This window comes from Clarias gariepinus, chromosome 8 (assembly GCF_024256425.1).
Source record: "Clarias gariepinus isolate MV-2021 ecotype Netherlands chromosome 8, CGAR_prim_01v2, whole genome shotgun sequence".
Taxonomy (NCBI): domain Eukaryota; kingdom Metazoa; phylum Chordata; class Actinopteri; order Siluriformes; family Clariidae; genus Clarias; species Clarias gariepinus.
In genome coordinates this window covers 9189005-9214126 of record NC_071107.1, presented here as the reverse complement: position 1 = coordinate 9214126, position 25122 = coordinate 9189005, and the positions used below count along the sequence as shown (strand labels likewise).

General features: G+C 38.5%; 1 protein-coding gene across 1 annotated transcript in view; it reads right to left on the bottom strand.

Moving 5' to 3' along the window:
• The window catches only part of LOC128529092 (adhesion G protein-coupled receptor A1), a 225257-nt gene that overhangs the window by 107212 nt on the left and 92923 nt on the right, over positions 1-25122 (bottom strand). Inside the window, exons 11-12 of the mRNA XM_053502426.1 lie at positions 16891-17052; positions 15405-15605 (exon numbers count right to left, since the gene is read on the bottom strand). Coding sequence (XP_053358401.1) covers positions 15405-15605; positions 16891-17052 — 363 coding nt within the window. The remainder of the gene's footprint in view (positions 1-15404; positions 15606-16890; positions 17053-25122) is intronic.

Below are 25122 nucleotides of genomic sequence, written 5' to 3'. Positions count from 1 at the left end.
CAGCAGAGCTGGCACTGGGTCTCCGAAGCCAGACAGCAGGGCAAGGACTGGGTTTGATGTCCCCGAAGCCAGGCGCCAGAGCGAGCGCTGGCACGACGTCCTCGAAGGTGAGCGGCAGAGCAAGCGCTGGAACGACGTCCTCGAAGCCGGGAGGCGAAGTGAGCGATGGCACGACATTCTCAAAGCCGGGCGATGAAGCGAGCGCTGGCACGACGTCCTTGAAGTTGGGCAGCCAGGGCCTGCATTTAGGCTAACAGAAGGATTGGTGATGGACATTGATTCACCAGCCTCCCTGTCAAGCTGGGCGAGCTATTTTTGGAGCAGTGCACCCCCCTCCAGCAGGGTTTGCATGTGTTTAAAATCCTTCGCAGCACGGTACACGCTCAGCTCTCTGATGAGCTCGCTTGCTCACTGTTGGAGTGAGAATCACCGCCGTTGATACTCCTCGCTCTCCAACCTCTAATAACACAGAGACTGGGTTCCCCCTCACCTTGGTCACCGCCTCTCATAGACCTCCTGGTCTGTACCCTTTGGTCGTTACGGGGAGCCACGTCACCCTTAGCTCCGTCTCCTCGAGGGCACGCGTTGTATCGCAAGCCTGGACCGTTCCCAGCTCGGTGTTACTGTCACAGCATTACTGTCACAGCCTAAAAAAAAATATCCAGGAGAGGCCCCTCCACTATGACACTGAAACGGTCTTGAATTCTGTCACGGTTGTGGTGAGGTTGCAGGCGAGGGATAGGCCTGAAGGGTTAAGACTTAAGTTGTTTTTAATAGAATACAAAATAAAACATAACGAAGCACAACATAAACAAACCAAACCGAGATACTGTTGCAAACAAGAATTCCAACAGAAAAGTTTAACAAAACAGTACAGGTTAACTCAGCAGTATAGGCCAAGAAGAAAACAAACAGATGCAAGACAAACAAACTTAACCATCATCTGACCGAGGTGCATCCTGGGAAATGAAGTCCAATAAACAAGTCTCAGGGGCGCAAGGCGCCCTCTAGGGGTTACCTCTGACACTATGCTGATATCTATGATGTTTGTATACCATACCGGCTTTAGTAATAAAGTTAAATTTAAAAAAACTAAAAAAAATATATATATATATATATTGAGCCACCCCTCATTTCATCATATTTTGCTTTTTTTTTTGCTCTTATGTTCAGTCCATTCCCTGTACCTGGCCACTTGCTGCTGAGGTTGTTACATTAACAACCAAAGTTTCAAATTGTATCTTTAGGCACTCGATTTCATTTAAAATGAAGAAATGAGGGGTGACTCAAGACTTTTTTACAATACAGTACAAAGTGGAAAACACAAAACATACCATTATAGTGTCAGGGTCTTGTCATAGTTTTTCATAAAAATATAACTTTATTAGCCTATTTTTCCTCGTACCATCACTTCGAATGCTCTACTCCAGCATCACGATTACATCAGAAGTACAGAAGGACAAACCAGTCAACTGCAATGACATCCGTGACATAAATATACACTCAAAAAGTGTCATAAGACGACCTCACGTACAAAAATATGTCACTCCGTCGTTGTGTTAACTTGACATAAAAATAAACAGAAGCACTCCGACAACTGACGCCTGCTGAAATAAGCTTTTATAAATGTTTATGTAAATTTACCCAGCTGTCATGAACAGTTTATGGAGGTGTTATTATAAACATCTCCTACAGTGCTGAAGCCTTTTCTGAACTCACTCATCTCCAAGTGAGAATCTTCCCACATCTGCGAATTTGGCACAGTCACATATGGCACTATAAAAGATAAGCCCATAAACTCATTAAGATAAACTGGTGTGGGTTAATGGATTATACGCATCTGCCTTAGAGTCACATGCCACCGGTTTCATCACGTTCTGACATGATGATTAACAATCAAATCACACACTAACATTTCCTCGCATGAATTAAAAGATGGTAACAGGAAACGATCGTTATTACCAGCCAATGAAAAGATGGATGTTAAAAACGAATGAGTAATCATGGCTGAGAAAGAATTAAGGAGCTCGAGCGGTGTGACATTCCTGATGGAGTTTTTTTTCCTGTGAATTTAAACTGAAGATTTCAGGTGGCCTACAGTACATGAACACACGAGGCAGAGCAATTAAGAAATGTCCCTTCCTCATCTTAGGAAATGCATGACTTCCCTCTTCTCTTAATGCTTCTCTTATTGTGAGTGTTTGCAGGGACAATAATGGGAAGACAGATGTCAAGGAGTTTTTAATTTACTGATTTTGAAGAAAACGGGAGCAGCGGATGCTGTAAATTGGTTACTTGCCCAAAGTAATTAAAGACCAAAGCCCAGTTGGTGTGGGGGTGGAGAGGGGTTAGTGCGTTCATTAGCAGCACCGGGAGACAGCAGGTCTTTATGGGAGTACTTAAATTAGGTTTAATGCACCTATGAGAACCATATCCGTAAAAATCCAGGGAAGGGTTTTTGGAAAAAGAAATCGTATGACGTCCTAGCTGCTTTATAACAATCAGGTGTAAAACTGTTAAATTTTTTGTTCTTTTTTTTAAAATTTCTTTGATATTGAAACATGTTCAAAACAGACCGGCAGTGTTCAAGTCAAACCGGGACCTGTGATAAAATTTCTTATGAATAAAGCCGTAAAACTGACTGACCTCAAGCACAGTACTAAATAGTAGTAATAAATGTTTTGTTACATTCCGGCTTACATACAGTCCGACCATCCTGTCATTGATGCGTTTCCCATTAAAGAAAAAAAAAAACACGCTTTTAAATGGAATTATTGCACCGATTAATGACAACCCTAATTAATTATGGCAATGTTTTTCTTTTTGGATAAAAGCCAAAAGGTTATAGTTTATAGATTATAAAATAGAATAGATCATGTGAAATAGGTGGAGTTTGTGGGTTGTTTTTTCATGAGCAGGAACACACATTCGGTAAGTGCTGACTTAAAAAAAAAAATAGGTTAGCATGCAGAAAGAGACAGAGTAAAAAAAAAATCATGCCAGGTCAGTTTTACAACTCCTCTCAGCTGCAAGGACAAGGCAAAAGAGCAAGAGAGAGAGAGAGAGAGACCGAGAGGTAGGGACAGAGAGAGAGAGAGAGAAAGAGAGAGAGAGAGAGAGAGAGAGAGAGAGAGAGAGGCAGTAAAACAGGAACGAGTGAGAGATAGGAACAGGGAGGGGGTCAGTAAAGCTATGATTTGTGTGATGTATATGAGAAAGCCAAAAGGTAGGTGATAAAAGCAGACAGCACTGATAAAGTGCTACAAAGGTCTGAGCTGCGTCATAAGAGAAAAGGATGCAGAGAGAGAGAGAGAGAGAGAGAGAGAGAGAGAGAGAGAGCGAACAACAAAAGCAGTTTGTAAAAGGAAAGGATAAAAAGCACTTTAGGACTCCAGACAAAAATAAAAAATGATAAAAAACAGAGAACCCCAGAGTTAACCAATAATCATTTTGGACGTCTGCCTAGATTTTAGAATTTACAACACTCTTATTCATCCTGCGCCCTCAAATAAAAAGCTACCAACTGATGAAAAAGCAGCTATATTTCTATGACTGCATCACTGAGCAGTTACATTTTTAAGATGTGTTCCCTGCCTGCCAGGATGTACAGAAATAGACAGAACAAAATGCACAAAATTCACACGGTGTGAGAAATATCCTCTGCTTATGCAAAAAAAAAAAAAAAGCACCCAAAATATATTTGTGTCATACATATCTCCATTACACACCTACAGAGAAGTAGGCAATTATATAACTAGTGTATTGTGGTAGTTACATGGTGTGTCATCCTGCAGCAACACAAAACGAAAAGGCTGAAATCTTATTTAGCATTTCTGGTAATTACAAAAAAATTTTTTATATCTTACTAAGGGTTAAGGCAGGGAACCGTAAATAATTAGAATTATTAATCATATGAATGAAAATTCTTTTTGTTCAGTTTTTAACAGTTTAATTTTGGAGATCAGGATTTATTTCTGAATAAGATAAAAAGTTCATACTGTATTTTGCTCGCTGTGTCCGGATGAGGACAGACCTCACGACAATGCAAAGGAAGTAATAAATCCAGAATTGCATTGTATCTGTGCATTAAAAACCGGATTAACAATTCATATTTTTATATATTATAATATAAAAAAGCTGCACAAAACCAAAAGAATATTATCAGTCGAGAAGCAAACAAACAAACAAACAAACAAACATCAGTGTGGTGCCTGCTCTACAACAGTGTTCCATCATACTATCGTGTTTGATTATTACAGATTTCTAAACACAAGCTTATTAAAGCATCATTAACTAGGAGATAAAGACTGATCAATGTAATGTTTAAGCTGTCATAACAACTATCTCAGTGATGATGTTGGTCACAGAATAAGAATAAGTAAATAAGTAATTAAATTGTATTAAATTACACACTAATACTGTATGTGTGTAAAGCTCCATTTGATTTACTCTAGAGTGATGAAAATAAACTTTTCTGCTTACACCATAGTTTATATAGGGTGTCAATTCCACACTGAGACTCTTGCTGGGTAACACTATTCATTTTTAACGTTATTTTTAAACAACTCTATATTAATGTAGTATAATATAATAATATACCTGTATATACAATATAAACTAATACTAGTTACATGCATTCTTTATTCTACCATAAAGTTTAAATGAAATAACTGTTTTATACAGTACTTTGAATCTGTACTTCACTTTTTCAGATTTAGTATTTTCTGTATGTGATACGTTTTACTTTTACTACTCACTTCATTTTTAAAGAAACCCCGTACTTTTACCCCCCACATTTTAAATAGAGACCTCATACGTTTCAGCTGATGATCTGACAAATTGTTTTTTTTTTATCTAAAAAAGTGATTGACAGTTACCTGGGCAACCTATTCCGCCCACTTGGGCTGCAAATTCTTTTTTGATTCTGGCTGGCATTAAGATTAGAATCAATACAGCTAATTATCTAACAAACTGAGCAAAAGAGTGATGTACTGTTTCCTGTTTGGTTTGTGTTTCCCACAAGTAACAACATCATTTTTTATAACAAGTTTATAATCATAAAGCTTTGGCATGTCAATTAACCTTATGGTATTTTGCATGCTTGCAGTATGTCCATGTTTAATTGTGTCGACTATTTATTGATTACATTATACAGGGTAGTAGCGGTAGCAACTAGCTAGCTAATTACTGAAGTAATGAAAGCGGCTAACAATGGTACCCGCCGTTCGTTTCATTAATGTTAAATCCTGTCGCTATCAATCGACTTACACATTCATGTTATCAACAGCAGCAACTTCAACTGTGTTTAAGTTAAAGTGCATTTTAGAGCACATACAGTACTTAGTACTTCAACATGAGAAAGAAATGAGAAGTGGTACTTACTTGTAGTGAGGTAAATTTGTAGGCAAGTACTGAATTTGTGATTTCTGTTAGAATAGTAATGAGCCAGACACACTACTGTATAGGCATAGAGATATTGAGGTGAGACCAGATGAAAAAAAGGGTCAGTATTTTTAAAGATGTGGCACGATCTGTCTTCGCTTTTATAATCGATATAATAATTTTCATAGGAACTGTCATTTTATGGCAACTTTATTAATATGGATAGGTTGGTTGATGGTAGATCTCAACTGGCAACCTGCAATGTAAAACTGAATGACTTTGATGCGGGTGTGACATCGATATTAACCAACGTCAACCAACTGTGAGACGTGAGCCTCTGCATGCTGTACAGTAGCAGCTGGTATCTTACAGATCTGCTGTGAATTCTGTATAGTGTGAAAATTGAAAGCAGTCCGCGAGCTGTATTTGGACAGAGGGCCGTGCGTTTGACGCGTGCTCTAGACTCTCTGAGGAGCTGAGGTGTTGCTGACCAGATCCCCAAGACTGAAACACATTTCTATTTCACCAGTAACTGATAAAAAATAATATGTGTTTACAAATACCTAAAGCAAGCAATGCTCCGGACATGAGGACAATTTGACCAAGTTGTTCCACAAACTGACCCAGTAGATCGATACAGTAACTAAGGTAAACAGGGATTGCAGAATTGTGGAATGTTTATCCAAGAAATTCAGGTCATATGGCGGCACAGTGGCATTGCCTTCCGGTCTTGCTTTTCCATGGCTGAGGGTTAAAATCTTGCCTCCACTCTGTGCTTTTTTCTCTAGGTCCTCTGGTTTCCTTTCACAGTCCAAAGATACAGTGGCTTCCAAAAGACAAAAAATGACCCAGTCAAAGTCCAGAACTAAATCCAATTGAGAATCTGTGGCAAGACATGAAAATCACTGTTCACAGACACTCTCCTTCCAATCTGACTGGGCTTGAGCTATTTTGCAAAGACGAATGGGCAAAAATTTCACTCTTTTGATGTGCAAAACTGGTAGAGACACACCCCAAAAGACTTGCAGCTGTAATGGCAGCGAAAGGTGTTCTACAAAGTACAGTATTGACTGGGAGGCTGAATACAAATGCACGCCACACTTTGCATTTATTGTTTTCTTTCCACTTCCACAAAAGTATGTGCCACTTTGTGTTGATCCCAAAATCCCAATTAAATACATTTACGTTTGTGGTTCTAACGTGCAAAATGTGAAAAAAGTCAAGGGGTGTGGATACTTTTGCAAGGCATTGTTTGTGGTGTGGGTTGAATATTATATCCAAATTACACATAGTGTATGAATGGTTGTGTGAGTGCATGTGCTTGTTGACACCCCATCCAGGGTGAACCCTGCTTGTGCCCTAAGTTCCCCTTGATACAGGGTTAAGGTCCCTTGTGAGCATCCCTACACATGATAAGAGGTATAGAGGATGGATGGATGGATGGATGGATGGATGGATGGATGGAGTGATGGATAGATGGATGGATGGATGGATGGATGGATGAATGGATGGATGGATGGATAGAAGGAAAATGCAATGGCTGAAGACTTTAAAATGTGCAAATAATTAAATAAATGTAGCCTGTTAAAGCATGCATACTAAAATGATATGCCCTGAAGTAATCACCTCAGCACGGCTATCTTTAAATCAGAGAGTGTGTATGAAACAGCTGTGACAGCAGTTTTTGGCGACTTCTTACAGTATTGCTGCCTCATGAAAGGCTTTCTGCCAGCACCATCAGCCCGCATCCTCAAAGAAACACACTGCAAATCCACGATCGGTCCATCAGCTGCTAGGGCAATGACGATAACCACAGGCGTGATGGCCAGAAAAAAAAACAAGAGAGGGAGTGAGAGACTGATCTGCAAGTTTGTGTAGCCTATAGTCTGGTGTAATGGAGAGAACTGCTTTAAAAAACAGTGACAGAAGAGGAAAGAATAAAGGAAAGCAACAGATGAAACAAAACGGTGAAAAAGAAGAAGGATGGGAAAAGTGGATTTTTTTGGAGGCAAAATGTTCCATATGTGTGTCCAAATCAGACCATTCAGACAAACACACGCACTTATCTTGGTTTTCTTTTTTAGGCTGACACAAATGGAAAGATCACCCAGGGGGGGTTCCATCAATCTACAGAGTAGTGGCCTTTGTTTTGCCCTTCTCTATCTCTTTTATTTTTTCCCATCTATCCATTCTCACTGTGCGCCTCTGTCTCTGTCTGTCTTTCTTTCTCGCTCGCATACACACATGCGCACACACACACGCACACACACTCAGAACAGTCTGCTTTCCCAGCCTTCTGCATCCTCACGTTCCCTGTGCACACTCAGAGCCCTGTTTCCTCTCCGCACTAAAGTGAGCGCGAAAGAAAGAGGGAGGGAGATGTTTTTTTAATATCCCTCTGCAGAACACAAATATCCGGTGCATGAATGCATACACACACACACACACACACACACACACACACACACACACACACACACACACTTAATCAACCTGGGAGATGCAAACAGTCAGAGAGACAAACAGATGAACAAGCATGCCTTTTCTGTCACTTCTATCATCCAGTCTTAGCTTCCAAAAAACATACATACACTCTCCACTAATACTCAACCATGCAATAATATGTAACATGCACAGAACTCACCCTGACCATGGTACCATGGCAAGAACATGCATTTACTATGTGTTTATGCATTCACATTATTATTAGAGTATGCCACGGTCAGATATATCCCTTAAGCAGAGAAAGTACTTCTGATTTCTGCTGATGCGGACTGAAGGGTGCCTTATTTCTGTATTTTAGTCTGCGATGCATACAAAGCTCATCATCAGTTCAGCGCTCCCACTCATCCTCCCCTGAGAGTCTGCAACGTGTGGATGTGTCCTGACACGGAACTCAGGAGGGACCTGTTTTAACCGTATTATTTTGTGATGCCTTAAGGAGTTGTCATCTTTTAAAGTCACAGCCAGTGGCAAAGTACACTTTTAGAAAATCTTTCAAATATAATCACGAAGAAGAGGAAATCGGTTCTAGCAGTGTGCCGTGTACCATAAATAATTAAACAGCTGTTTATGGCATGCTTTCGGAAGGCGGAAGAAACCGGAAACTACAATACAAAGAAAACCCACATGCAAAAATCCATAAAAACGGTCGACTCTGGATCAGGATCGATCTGGAGATCCTGGTGATCTCTGGAGACAATTCATTTGAAACTGGTTGGTCCAGCTAGATCCATGACATAATCCTTTAAATAGACAAGTGATTAGCGTGTGGATCTGATTAACCGCATGTAAATCAATATTAACGATCCTTCTCAAGGACCTATCAGTGGTTCTCATGCAGCACTGGGATTTGAAATCGCAGTGTTCCAATTCACTCCAGTCACCACCACCTCAGAGTGGAAGTTGTTATTTTAAAGAGGAATAACTCTATAAAATGTAGTGCATTTTGTTTACCAAGGATGTATCCCACTTCAGGTCTGTCCACTAAACTAACTTTAGCAGATTATTACCGCCCAAGCTTTAATTGAAACGTTTAATCCATCTCACATACTATACACATTTGCCTTGATTGTAGGCATCATGCATGTTACTAATATTTTTATTATTTCTAATAAATGCTGTCTGCAACCATAATGAACTTATTTGAAACTTTTCTTTGCGTGCACATAACCAAACCCCTATCGGGTTCGCAATACGTCTATCACGTTAATACTAATTTCCTATCATGCACACTATCACGTGCTCCCCAGGTCCAGTGGGACCGAACCGAGTTATAACGATGTCCAGTTAAATTGCACTACGCTCTAACCAAGTGCTTATCACACACGTACTATTTTGTCCGTGTGTTGGTATAGATATTGGACACTCACATTGCTTTTCCTCAATAAGTGAAGGTATGAGAAATTAGATCCAGTATTTATATTAAATTCACTGAACATAGACACTGACATGGACGCGCACAGACGTCCTGATAATGGACATTCGCATTTGCACCCGTTCTGGACATTCATGGACACCATGGACACTTTTGGACATTGCACACCTGCACATTCATGCACATTTATGCACATATTTCTGTTTCATTTTTGCGTATTGCACATAAACACATTTGTGCGTATTTGCACACTCCCTGGACATTTATATTTAAATTCTATTTCATTTTCACACTAAAGTTTTCTATATATTTTTTTTTCTATATATAACATACAAAAATGTTTTAAATTTGATTTGATTTGATAATCTGCTGCATGCACGCTATCAACGTAATAAATTCTAGAAGAATGTCATATGAACTAAATACTCTGTGTCTACAACGCGGCATTGACCTCATAGCACGAGCCTAAAGAGGTCATTGTGATAACGTCATAAACACAGCGACAACTCATTCAGAACTTTAACCAATGCTTCCTGTCTGTGTCATACATAAAAAAAATAAATCTCCCAAAAAAAAAAGGGTTCAATTACGAGTCTGCTTCTTTCTAGGTTTCTGTCTCAGGGAGTGTTTCCTTGTCACTGTCAGCCCTGGCTCGCTCATTAGGGTTCTAAATCTATATCTGGGTGTCTGCAAAGCTGCTCCGCGACTAAAACTAAACGAAGAAAATGTAATTTTGCTGACAGCTGGTGCAGCAAATGACGGATTTCCAAATATTCCGTTGTACGACTTCAGAAAAGCTTGAAAAGCTACTGAATGAATATAAATATATATAGACTGTGCTTAAGTGCAGGGTGCAGACGCCGAATGATTACTACTGGATACCTGAATACAGAAGCCTCCAGCAAGGACGAGTCTATATACTGGATTAGTGGAAACAGGAAAGGTGTTATTAGTTCATTTTCCTCTGTACTCCTATCACTGCTTTCTGTGTTTCTCAGTAAGTCTCTCTCTCTCTCTGTCTTGCACATTCCCTCTTTCCCTGCTGTTCGACTGGGCTACAGATCAGAAGGCGGGTCAGGGGGAGGACAGGGAGGCTTAGCACTGGTTGTATCCTCACTTTAACCTTCCAAAGCTTCCAAATCAGTGCTCTCAGATTGCATGTTAAATGACAGCATTATCTCCCTCATCTCACTCCGTGTTCCCCACCTGCCTCGCTTAACGCAGCTACAAGTCATTAGCCTCTAGCTCCCTTCTGGCTCGCCGAAAAAAGCCAGCCTCTTATTTATCCTGGTCTTGCTGTAAAAATTCTGCTGCATCACAGTGCCACCTGGCTCGTTTATTCTGCAGAAAACTCGCGCTTGCCCCTGGCAGGCTGTTAGCTGTGTGAGAATTGTTTTTATCTCCGACTCGATGAATGTGTGCACGTCCGAAGGCACTGCACCAATGCCACCTGCTCAGTTAATTACATAACATGCCATAAGTAATACCGATAAATCAGGTAAATAATACATAAACGCATACACACGCTCAGGCTTGGTTTAAATTTTTAAAACATCACACCAGGCAGTTAACTGTCCTACCACACATGTCGGAGCAGTGAGAAGGAGGATCTCTCATTTGGGGCAGAACCCCCAGGAGGGCAGGTTGGAGAGCAGTGATTGAAAATGACAGGGACACAAAGATGTAGCATCCATCAGGGGGAATGGTCAACATTTCTTGACTACAGATTAAGACTACAAAAAGACAAAACCCACACACACAGGCTTACACTTACAGTAGACAGCAGACACGTAATTGCCACTGCTAGGTTTAAAGGCTTGGATATATTTGGTTCCGACATAAGGGAAAAGAAGCTGTGAATAAATCATAAGCACAAATAAAATAAAATCCATAACAGTCACAGTGCAACTTTTTTTTTCCAAGTTTTGGAAATGCCTTGCTGCTTTGAAACATACTATCACTCAGCATTTTATTATGAACACCATAATAATACTGCATAGGACCTTTTATTGCCTTGATTCTTTAGGGCATGGATTCCACATGATCCTTTAAGATGATTGTCCTTGTTAACCTGACTGCTTAAAGTGATTTCTGCAGAATTTCCAGCGACTCTTTCATGCGGTGGATTGCCTTCTCTACCACATCCCAAAGGTGGTCTACTGTGTCTAAATTCAGTGACTGGGAAGGCCAGTAAAAACCATCTTGTTGATCATTAAAACCAGATTGATACTCAGAAAAGCACTCTTTACAATTGTGATGAGCAGAGAGAGAGAGAAAAAAAACATCTTAGAATGCACAGCACATCAAAACTTAAATGTGGCAAAACAGCAGATTTGCAGAATAAAAGTGCACCTGACAGATCTGCACCAACTGCATGATGTGATCATGTCACCACGTATCAGAACATTGTGGAATCCATGCCACAAAGAATGGAGGCTGTTTTGAGAGTAAAGGGAGGCATAGCATCGTCTCATCATCATCCTCTATACCGCTTTATCTTGTGTACAGTGTCACAGGGGGCCTGGAGCCTATCCTACTGTAGAAGACTTTGGGCATGAGGCAGTGTACATCTGGATGAGGTGCCAATCCATCGCAGGGCACACACATACACACTCACTCACGCACTACTGGCAATTTGGGAAAACCAATCAGCCTAATCTGCATGTCTTTGGACTGTGGAAGGAAACCGGAGTACCTGAGTATCCACCAAGCACTGGGAGAACATGTACAGTACACTCCATGCACTCTGACCTGAAGTGGGAATCAAACCTGTAACCTTAAGGGGCAAGGCGACAGTGCTAACCACTACTCCATCATACTCCATCAGGTCTTGTCGTTCATGCCCTGAGGAGCCAGAGCTGCCCAGGTGGCACAACGGGATCCTACACACTATTGGGCATACTGTTTTGTGTCGTAATATTATGAATAATCTCTGTAGTTTAGCACTAAAGGTGCATAATAGGAACGACAAAATAGCGACAAAAAAAATTGTTTAATTAAGCAGCCAGGTGCTTACATATTTGTGCGTTTTCAACCCTGTTTTCTCATATCCGCAAAGACATTTTAAATAATTGAAAATAGCAGATGAAATCCAAAGCTTTAGTCAAGGGTGTGACTTATGCCAGTCAAAAGTGTATTACAGGAGTCTGTACCATCTGTAGTTTATTTATGAAAGTCAGGGTTGCGGTGGATTTGGACCCTATCCCAGGAACACGGGGCAAGAAGGAGGAATAGCAGAAATATATTACTTCTAATAAAGTTGTTTCTAAAATTGCATGCGGGTGTTTTTTGGCATAACTAGAGAGGGGTAGAGATTCTAAATTTATTCATTCACTTGATCAGGGTTACAGCGGATCAAAATCCTGTACCGAGAAGTACACTGAGTAGAAAGTGAGACAATTCACCCTTAATCGAACTCCACACACATACAATAAACAATAAACAATAAACAATAATCTGGTTATATAGTCATATTGTATGTATAGTAAAGTCATGTGTAAAGATTAGTACCCACTTTCTCTTTCAGCCATTCTGATGAAGTTTACAGTTGTCCTTCAGATCTTTGTTGTGTTGCATGACCTAATTTCGACCAAGCTTTAGCTGTCAGACAGATGGCCTCACATTTGCAAGGTGCCCAGGTCGGTCCTGTGGCTGTAAAATAAGCCCAAATCCTCACCCCTTCACCGCCATGCTTGACAACAGGTACGAGGTGCTTCTGCTGAAATGCTATTTGGTTTCCTAAATACTGTATGGCGCTGGGCATTAAGGCCAAACAACCTGACTTAGATGTTTAAAGGACATTGTTTCAGAAGCCGTGTGCTTCTGTTATGCTTCTGTGTTCTTTTTAGACAGAAGAGACGCCCTCCTGGGATATTTCAAAAAACCATATGTGTTCAGTCTTCTTCTAATTGTGCTGTCACGCACAACATTTATCATACTGAGTGAGGCCTGCATGGTCTGGGATGTACAGTAGCTCTTGTTTTTTTTTAATTATTATTATTATTTCTTTGAGCATCTGACCTTGCAGTGAATGTGCTGTGACGTCCACTCCTGGGAAGATTGCCAACTGTCTTGAATGCTTTCCACTTGTGAATAATCTTTCACACTGTAGAACATTGGACTCCAAATTGTTTGGAAATGGTTTTATAACCCTTTTCAGATGGATGTCCAGCAACAAATGTTTCTCTAAGACCACTGGTTATGTCTTTCCCTCTTGGCATTGTGTTAACACACACCTGAATGCTCCAGACCAAAAAACATCTGCTTTTATAGCGGTCTACACACCTGCTTATGATCACTTACTTTAGAACTGATGAGTAGCAGCACCTGGCGGCAACTTACCCTCTTAAATCCTGTGCAAACAGTCAGGATTACAGTACTTATTGTAGAATTGCCCACAAGGTTTTTTTTTTTTTTTTTGCTTCATTTTTGTTACATAATTAAAGGAACAGTGACAAATACAATATGTTGTTAGTCTAAGATTGTATTTGCATAATACTAAGCCTTAGATGAATAACACATTATTAAACATATTATTAAATTATTTGAAGTCGCAAGATTGAACATGATTGTATGTACAGTATAAGGAATCAGAAGAACCTGGAAGAAAACTCAAATGTGGAGAACTACATGTACAACATAGAGATTAACCTGATCTCTGCGTAAATCCGGTGACCTTGTGGCAGTGAAGCAGTACAGAAGTACAGGTAATGGTGATATTTTACCCTCTATACAACCATCCTACTTTATTTGTGTATGAATCCCTGCCTTAACAAATAATTAAACTATTGCCTTTGATTATGGTTGGCAACTATTGTGTCACACATTAGTAAGTGGAAACTCAACATGAAAGAAAATAGCTGTTTGTTTGTTTATTAACATTATTTTATCATACAGAAGGTAAAGTCTGAGATATCATATTAATGAAAGACTTGAAAGTTATAATTATTTAATAAAACAAGACCAGTCAGATCTGAGAACCACACACTGTTTCCCCACTACGGCAGTAAGATCTTGTACAACTCTGCAGTACAAACCGGTAAGGATGTGGTATTGTGTCTTTTGATGTGGAGCTGCACCAATTATTTTATTGCAAATTCCGACTGTGATGAGATCTTTACTGTTTGAATACGATTATAAAATTTTTTATATGTACAAATAAATTAGTCAGGATGAATAAACCTGATAAAGCACTGGTATTAGTTAACCACCAACAATTTATTTCTGTAAATGATAATTTATTGATTTTGTTTTCGATCAGTAATGAACAGTGTAGCCTACATATCAAGCCTTGAAAAAAACATGTAACATCGATTAATCAGATACTATCCAAAATGACCACTTACGTAGGATGAACTTAAAAAGGACAAAGAAATACTGTACCAGCAGAATCGAAGAGTGACAGTTGAGCTATGAATTATCACAGCATATATGAACCGTCCTATACATTCAGAACTTTTATTTCAGAAAACCAGGTCATGTAAAAAAAAATAAAAAAAAGTTCAGTTCAAAGCAATTCATTCATTTTGCTTTAATGAAGCTATCACAAATGATATTACTGTACATGAATAGCATGCAAATGAGAGCTATATTGAACTTCTTATTAAGGGAAAAACTACATTGATCCTTGAAGTGTTTCCCTGAGCGAAATCAAAAATAATAGCATTTAAGCTGTAACCATTTTTAGAATGTAGACATAAAAATTAAAGAAATAAAAAAAAGAGGCCTTGAGCTTGTGAACATGAGTGTGTTAATAACTCTGCTGAATAACAAAGAGGAAGAGAGCTTTAAAAAAATATAATAATAATAAAAATAAAAATTTAAAAATACATTTCAGACATTTGACCTTGCTGTGACCCTAAGACCTGTTCCAAAATGTTTTTAATTGTTTTTAATTCAACCACATGAACGTCTCCGACAAACACAACCTGAGAATAATAATAATAGGTGGTTCGAACATAAAAATATTAAAAGAATATATTCGCTGAAAAAGTGGAACAAGGCCCATGTAAAACAAGTAGGAAGTGACTTGAGTTAAATGGCTTCAAGTTAAATGGCAACATCAGTAAAGTGACATTCACCACTTGGCTCTATTGTTATGCAAATAGAACAAGTAGCTACCTACTGTATGAGTGTTAACTCTTACCTGACTGAGCTGGCCACTGGGTGATCCTGTGACAATGGGTGTGTGACATCTGAAATTGAGGAGAGTTTCCTCCAGTGATCTTGAAACCGCAGAAACCCCAGTGCCCACAGTCTGACCTGGATTAGCCACCACTGTACACAGCAAACCTGTTACACTTTCAGGTCTCAGCATGAAGGCCTCCAGAGCTATGTTAGGAGAGACCTGCATAAGCAAAAAAAAGAGTCGAGAAGTGTGAAAGAGAGAGAGAGAGAGTTAAAGGAGGATGGCTGATGACCTAGATTCTTCCTAGTCGTTTGTCACTCATTTGTGCTGAATGGGGCAGGGACTTCTACATTAACAGAAACTATGCAATGAGTAAACAACCCATTAGACCTACATAAACAACGTGCAAATTGATGAGAGTGGATAACAGAGGCAGACAATATGCTAGCAAGTAGGAAAGTAGGTTGGATGAAGGACAGTGTCTATATGCAATGACTTATGAATATTTATCAAAATATTATACTACTGTTATTAGATTTGAGGGTGTGGATTAATTATATCGGCAGCTATGACAAGTAGAGCTGGTTGTTTCCCAAACCACATGTTTAAATGGTCTATTTAGGTCTGATTACAGCTGCTATAACATAAGTGATAAAAAAAAACATGATTTGCGGTTTGTTAACAATTAAAAAATAATAACTCAAATTGCTGCAGTATAAGAGGTAAAGTAATGTTATTGGGAAATAATCAATGAACAAATTTGCTACCACACAATCCTTACTCATCGTCTATACTGATTAATCCTGTATTCAGGATCGCGGAGGACCTGGAGCCTATCCTAGGAGACTTAAGGCACGAGGCGGGGTACACCCTGGACAGGGTGCCAATCCATCGCAGGGCACACACACACACAAACACACACACACACTTATTCACACACTACAGGCAATTTGGAAACGCCAATTAACCTAATCTGCATGTCTTTGGACTATGGGAGGAAACCAGAGTACCTGGAGGAAACCCACAAAGCATGGGGAGAACATGCAAACTCCATGCATACAGAGGCTGGAATCGAACCCGGACCCTGGAGGTGCAAGGTGACAGTGCTCACCACTACACCACCAATCCTGTTGTTGATTATTTTCCCATAAGAACATTTTTATTCTTTACTCATTTCCCACATAAGCTCAGGTTTTCTGTATATTTAGCACAAGAGCAGAAAGTATATAAAATATACATAGTCATACATTTGTGTTTAAGTTATACATTTGTGTTTATTATAATGTATTTCATATGCTCATGTTTATATGTATGGATTGCTCTTGAGCCGTCCTTGCTGTGAATGACTAGGAAATTGAGTGAACATTATTGCATTGCCTGTGAGATGCCCCGTCTGTGAGTGAATGAGAAAATGTGCAACGGCGTAATGTATTCATGTATTACCCTTGAGAAGTTCTGTGAGAGTAAATCTGATTTTGTACAACAGGCTGTATTACTGCATTACCTTTGAGATGTTCTGGGTGTGTGTGTTAAGGGTGAGGTCTGCAATGCGCTCAACACACTGTACGATGCGCGTGCAGGCTCGAGCCTCGCTCTGAGCCATCCACAGGATGTGCTCCTCCACCTGCATCATGTTGCTTGCAATGTCGGACACGTAGTCCCCTAGCTGGAGGGAAGAGCAGGATAAACAATACATCCCTGATTAATAATAAGCAAGATTAAATATAATACAGGGCTGAGATCTTACACTACAATCAGATTTGATTTAAAAAATCCACACATTTTTAGATAAGATTGTGTCTGATGTGATCTTTTTAGCCAGTGTGCTAAATAAGTGATTGCTTGGCTACTGAATGATTTGATTAATGAATAAATCCCAGGTTTTTTATGTTAAACATGCATTCATCCAATCTTTGGTAACTGTTTTGAGGAAAATTTGTTTTGTGCATACTTTTTTTTTTTTTTCATTTGTAATTGGTCCCCTGCATCCAACACATAGAAGAATGCTCTTATACTGTAGGACAATAAATTAATGCTATTATCTATCTATCTATCTATCTATCTATCTATCTATCTATATATATATATATATAATATTAATATCTCTTTTTATATCTGATGAATCATACTTTTAAACAAGTTGGTGCGGTGTATATTAAAAACATATTTAAAAAACTTCACCTTATGTATATATGTTAAAATAATTTTTCATTTAGAGATTATACTTTATTGCAGGAACTTCCTGGCAAGCTTACTATTATCCATCCAATGTGACTGAGTAAGTGAGACAACAATATTCATTTAATGTTCGATCAGATTTACTTCACATTTTACGCTTGTGCTCATGTAGAGTAAAAAAAAAGAGAGAAAATGCTTGTCAAAACTATAAGACTCTATTAGACAGCGAGCAAGAAAAACCTTCCCCTGAGCTTTGGCAAGCTGTCCTTTAAAGCTGCATGTAAAAAAAAGTCCCCCCCCCCCCCCCTTACTGGTTTCTTTTTTTTTTTTTTTTTGCATGTTTGTGACAGTTTAATGTTTCAGATCATCAAACTAATTTAAATATTAGACAAAAATAACACAAGTAAATTACATAGCCCCGTGTGAAAAAGTGCTTGAGCTCCCCTCTGTTCAAACATAACTTAACTCTGGTTTATCTCATCTGAGTTCAATTTCTCTAGCCACAGCCAGGCCTGATTACTGCCACACCTGTTCGCAATCAAGGAATTATTAAATAGGACCTGCCTGACTAAGCGAAGTAGACCAGATGATCCTTTAAAAGCTAGACATCATGATCCACTCACTCACTCACCTTCTATACTGCTTTATCCTGCCATGATAATCCAAAGAAATTTAAAAACAAATAAGAAAAATGAAACAGTGGATAAACTTCCCAGGAGTGGCTGGCCAACCCAAATTTCCCCAAGAGCCATGCGGCAATATATTCTCTTTGACTAATATTTAAATTTGTATGATGATCTGAATCATTAAAGTGTGAAAAACACTTTTTCACACCACTGTGTATACTGTGTGTATATACAGTATATATATATATATATATATATATATATATATATATATATATATGAAGTTAGCAAGTTTTCTAAAAACAACACCACCAAACAAATTAACCATAACAGCATTAACACCAGGTGAACTGAGTACTACTGATTATCAATTACCTACCAGTAAACGGGTAACAGGATCATGGGCACCCAAGTCTTATCTACAACCTCATTGATCAAAGGTCAGCCTGTTCGGCCTGATCCCACAGAAAAGCTAATTTAGCACAAACGTCAGAAAAAAGTAAAAACAGGCAATGATAGAAAGGTATAAGAACACCCAATGCATCACAGTCTGTTGAGCACAGAGCTTATCAAGCAAAAGGTTCTCAGATCCCAAGCCACTCGAGCATCAGTGGGACATGCCGGACAAACAAGCCTAACCCCACAATGCCCAAAAGATCCAGAGTAAATGCCTTGTCCCAAACACCCATGCACAGCCTTAGAGGTTCTATGCAGCCACGCCTGGAGGGGCCAAAGCCACCCTACTGGCAAGGGGGAACCTAAAACCTAGTTGATTTTAATGTAATTGGTTTTAAAGTTACGGCTAATTTATATATTCCACCTACTGATCATGTCTGTATTGGTTTAAAACACATTATCTGTTCAATCTGAAATGCCTAATCTATATTAATATGTAAACTTGCATCATTATGTATCTTTTAATGCGCCTGCTTTCTGCATCATATCACTTAATAAAGTCAAGTTATTTAAAAAATGCACAATTCAGGTGAACAATCTACATGTGGGTTGTGAGAACCTGATGCTTTGAATATTCCTGTGAATAAACACACAACCCCCTAACCGCACACTGTCTGTCAGATTATTTCTCTATGTCGAGTTTGCTTGCCAAAATCTACCAAAGTTTATAGCAAGTTTAACTCAAAATGAACTAGCTGACTGACAGAGACAGAAGACTACAATAAGTGTTGGATTTGATAAACTATTCCAGTAAGCCAGGTTCCATCAGTCTACCTGTCAGATATTCTTTAACTAGAACTCAGGTGCTATAAATCATCCAGCAATAATCAAATGATCCTATTGTGATCAATAGTCTCAACAACTCACTAATATTACAAGTAAAACAGAGGCTGCTCATCATGATCACACTCACTCTAAACAAATGCACAGGCCAAAAAAATTTTGTCGAACACTCAAATATTTCTCTGGACTGTCTTTAGCTTCGATTATGGCGTGCTCTCACTATGGCATTGTTTTAACCACCTTATGCAACATCATAACAGTTATTTATGTTAGTTAACTGTTAGTTTTTTACTGTAGGTTAGTTATATTTATACCTTGCAAGATCTTGTATTGAGGATAGGAGAGTCAAACCCCAAAGACTTTAAAGTGCTGGCCAATTCATGTAAAAAACATTCCTTATGCTCCCTGACCCATTCTTTCCTGCAATATACCCGTCAGGCAAGAAACAAATCCACTGATAGGCCTGGTCATTCAGAAATTTTTTTGTTATAAATAAATAAAGGATATGCATATATAAAAAAGCAGGAACTGCTGTTTATTTTGAGTTAAAAAAAAATTGATAAGAGACCTACATTAAGATACAGCACTTCATGTTCCAACTAACACATATGAAAACAGAAACACCAGCAAAGCAAATACCTTCTGGTATGTTTGCAGATCTGTTTAATAACTAATACCACATGGCTATAATATACACAAACACATTTCTCCAGGGCTGTAAGCATATGTAAGTCAATATGTTACCGTGATTACATATACAGTACTGTATGAGCTAGCTGTAGGCATGTTTACTTTGGGCACACAAGGAAAAAGTTCTTACTTTGCACAATGCTACTACAGCTTCAGTTAAAGATTCTCCCCTTAAGCTGTAGTAGCACTGTGCAAGGTAAAAACTTTTTTTTTATGTGCCTAAAGTAAACTTCCCTACTCTCCCTAAACTTCCCTTCCCAAAGTTTCTAAACTGTTTCAGACAGCCGCATCCCTACGGTTTCCTCCAGGAAACCAGACATCTCTTCTTTGGAATCCTGCCATATGCTACTTTTGACCTACTTAAAACAGCACAAGCATACAGGAGAACACATGAGTTAATAACATGTAGTAAATTGCACAGAAGCTATAAATTTTTGAAGCAGATGTCAAAGGAGCTCCCAGCCTAGGGTGCAATGCTTCAGTACTGAAACCAAGGTGAAAAGTTCCTCTTTCTATAAAAATTAATACTCTAAGGTGTATAAGGAAATTCACATGATCCATATAGTGTAGGGCAACATGGTGGCTTAGTGGTAAGCACTGTTGCCTTGCACCTCCATGGTCCAGGTTTGATTCAGTTTGCATGTTCTCCCCGTGCTTAGTGGATTTCCTCCAGGCACTCTGGTTTGCTCCAAGGGCATTGGTGGCTAAGTGTAGATTTTAAGGCCCTCTGAATGGGGTGCGGATGTCAGGCAATTACTATGACCTTCTTCTTCTGCTATTCCCAGAAAGGCGTGTCTAGATTTCATAGTAAGCATGCCCATTAAGTACTCGACATCACCAAGTCACCATTGTCCTCCATGGTTCCTAGTTGGACTACAGACTTTCCTAGAAGAATGGATGGATAGATATAGTGTAGGCAGTGTCAGAGAAATTTAAAATTATTTTCTTAGAGGGCTGATGTTCAAAATGTTTAAACTTTCAGTAACAGCTCAGGTTTCATTAGTAAAGTGAACCACACATTGGAAAGCTTTTAAAATTTGCTGAATGAAGCATCTGAAGGTACACACTACAAAGCATGAAATCACTAGAATCTTTGATAACAAAGGACACTTTTCAGTGATTGAACATGTTTATACTCAGCTTTGTTAAGGAAAAAAAAACTCCCTTCTCTGTGGATTTAAAGCAATTCTGATATCATTACTCATAGGTGGCATTCTAGGTTTCACAATTGTATGCCCCAGTGAAAAAAATACACTTTAGTGTATTACAAATATATAGAAATCTTCGATAGTACATTGCAAATATACAAAAAAAAAGTTGCACCATCAGTTATTATATGAAAAGTATACTAACATCATGCTTTTAACAAAGTTTTGGAATTAAACTTTAAAATAAATGTATTATAGTACACTTTCCGAGAATATATTATAGGAAAGTATACTTTAAGTGAAAAGTTGGTCTAAATTCCAAAGGATACTTATTTAAACTTTGTTCTTCAGTTTATTTTTGGTATATTTTTTAAAAATCTGCTGTAAATAATCATTGTATAAATGTACAGAAAGTATACATTAGAAAACAAATTTTAATATACGATAGTCTCAGTATATTTTTAGTTAAATTTAAATGTACTTATTCATATGTACTGTACTTATTAATGCTAATATTTAACTACTACTACTATAAGTAGTGCACTTATATTTAAGTGCACTACTCTCTCCTGCCCTGCGTTTCAGACTCGTTTTTGCACACTGAATCTCTCTCTCTCTGTAGCGCGGGCTCTCAAACTAGTTATTGGCGCTAAAAATCCCTTTTGCGAGTTCAAAATAATTTATGTATTTGAACTGTCTCTCTTCTGTGCGCTCACTATCTTAAAGCTACACTTGCACAAACTGCAGCAGCGTTAGAACTCTGCAGTCTCCAACTATTCCAGCCAACCAGAGACTAGAAACGGAATCAGAATTAGAGACTAGATTGGCTCCCCAGTTCTCCACTTCTAGTTTGAATTCACGGCTGGAAGTGTAAGACAACCTGACGTTTTGTTAAACACGAATAAACTATAGAACTGTTTTTTTTTTTGTGCAAATTAAATCTGTTGAACTCATGAATAAAAATCTGCCTAATAATTACTGATGTAATGTGTTTTAAAAACATGTTACAGTGTAGAAAATGCATTAGCATTTAGCATTTGTAAATTATCCTAAACACCTTTAGTGTAATGGTAAAACATTTGCAATACAGTATTATAGAAGACTGAGTGTACTATATTAAATAATAAAGTATATTTTGTATTAAACACAAACTTTACTTTTTTGGTACTTGGAATTGGCCGGAAGTATAACAGCATGCTACTGCTGCAACAAGAATATACTCATAGTATATTTAACATGCATTTGTAATACAGTAAAAATTGCTGTAATGTACTTATAATACATTAAAATATATACTTAAATTACATTAATTACTGTCAGGTATGTACATTAGTAGTGCCATATATTTTAAGTGTACTAAGTATACTTAAAGTATACTTAATACACTTAAAATTGTGCTTTTGTACAATTTCATTACAACTTAAATACACCTAGTTAAAATTTGTTGTTTTAAAATAGCAAACTTAAAGTATAATAGCCATTAGTCTGAAGCAAGTACACTTAAGTATACTTTGGCATGCTAGAATTTAATACACAGTGGGACCTTGGATTACAAGCATAATTTGTTCCAGAAGCAGGCTTGTATTCCAAAACACTCATAAATCAAAGCGAATTTTCCCATAGGAAATAATGGGAATTCATATTATTTGTTCCACAGCCCAAACAAATTAATGCATAAAAATAATTAACACAAAATATAAAAAAAAAAAATTAAAACAGAGTAACCTGCACTTTACCTAAAAAAAAAATAAAATAAAAAATCCAGACAGGTAAGTGTTTTCGTTTATGCGCGTTGGCGCTGAGTGTGCATGTGTATTTTACTCTCTTGCACTGTGGAGTGTGTGTGTTATATGTGAAGCAGAAAGCTGGTGCTTCACACACACTTAAACACACAGACACACACTAAAGGCGAGAGAGAGAAAGAGAGTGTGTGAATCAGCACGGTGTCAAATTACGCGCGTACACAGAACGCACACACATAACAACAGAGAGGGAAAAAATATATAAAAATACAGTATAACAAAAACAGTACACGCACGCTGTTCACACGCGCTTTCAAACACAAAATAAAATAGGTTTTACACACACGCATGTAGTCACAGTGTTATAGTAAACAGTACACACGTGCATGGACATGATGATACCATTAAGAGACGAGCACTAAGACCCAGCAGGGGAGACGATTATTCACAAGAGAGAGAAAAAACGTGGGCTCAGTTGTGATCACGTGACACTCGCCATCAAAACAAGAAGCGCATGCGTGATACATGATATTCGGTACTTGTAAACCAAGACTTGTTCGTTTTCCAAATCAAAATTGATTAAAAAGCTTTGCTCATCTTGCGGAATACTTAAAAACCGCGTTACTCGCAATTTACTGTAATTATCATACTTTTTTTTTGTTTTGTTTTTCTCCCCAATATTAGTCGTAGCCAGTTCCTCCCTGTTACTAAGGAGCTCCCACATTAAGGCTACTACTACCACTCAGTCAAGAGGGCGAAGACTATCCTGTGTTTCCTCCCAACCATGTGACGTCCGCCGACCGCATCTTTTAGAACTGCTCGCTCACGCTCCGTTAGGGGCGGAGTAACACACTTGAAGGAAAGCGCTAGCCGTTCCTTCCGCATGCGCGAGCTCACAGACGCCCTGATTGGCTGAAGAGCCGTGATTAATGTGGGAGCGCGAGTACCTCTACCCCTTCCCTCTGAGAGAGCTTGGCCAATCAGCTCTCTCTAGACCTTTGGCTGTGAGAGGAAAACAGCATCACCCGGGGTTCGAACCAGCGCTTCCCGGATGATAGGACGAGCGCTTTATCACTGCGCCACTCGGAGGCCATCATACTTTTTTTTTACTTATGTGTACAGCATGTATGTATTAAAAATGTTGTTCTGTACAGTTATGTTGTCATGGTCATGAACTGGTCTTGTACTAATATACGGTATTTAGAAATAAAAATAATAATCATAATAATTTTTATTTATATAGCACCTTTCTAGAGCTCAAGGACACTTTACAATGAATATAAACAAAAAGAGATAATACGAACAGACATTAAAGTACTAAGGTAGAGAAACATTACAATACAACAAAAATATACAAAAAATCTAATATAACAAACTGGAAATACAAAACAAGACCTAAGAGAGAGACAGACATGCAGAGGACGGGTGGATTAAACAAAGGGGTCAGTTTAACGATTCAGAGGTGTAACATTCAAAAAACAAGTAAGTTTTAAGTAAAGATTTAAATACTGAGATGTTATTAACAGAACAGAGTGAGAGTGGTAGAGAATTCCCAAGTTTGGTTGCAATAACACTAAATGATCTGCCCCGATTGCAGAGAGGTGGTACTAAGGGACAGCAAAAAATCCAGAATCGGAAGAATGTAGTGAGCAAGCGGATGTAGGGGACAAGCAAATTGCAAAGATAAGAGGGAGCTAAGCCATTTAAAGATTTAAAAACAAGGAGAAGAATTTTGAAATTAATACGGTAGGCAACTGGGAGCCAATGGAGATCGTACAAAATTGGGGTTATATGAGCAAAGCGTTTGGCATGAGTGAGTATTCTAGCCGCAGAGTTTTGAATATATTGTAATCTGGAGATGGAGCTGGCAGGTAGACCAATGAAAAGGGCATTACATTAAAATGATGAGACGAATGCATGGATGACAGTTTCAGCATCTTTGGTACTAATGAAGGGCAATACGACGTAAATGGAAGAATGCAGATTTTGTGACAGATTTATTGTGAAACTAAAAGGAGAGTGTGGAGTCGAAGATTACTCCAAAGTTTTTGACAGAAGTAGATGTTTTGACGTGAGAGCCAGCAATCTTACAGGTGAAATTGGTGGAAATGTT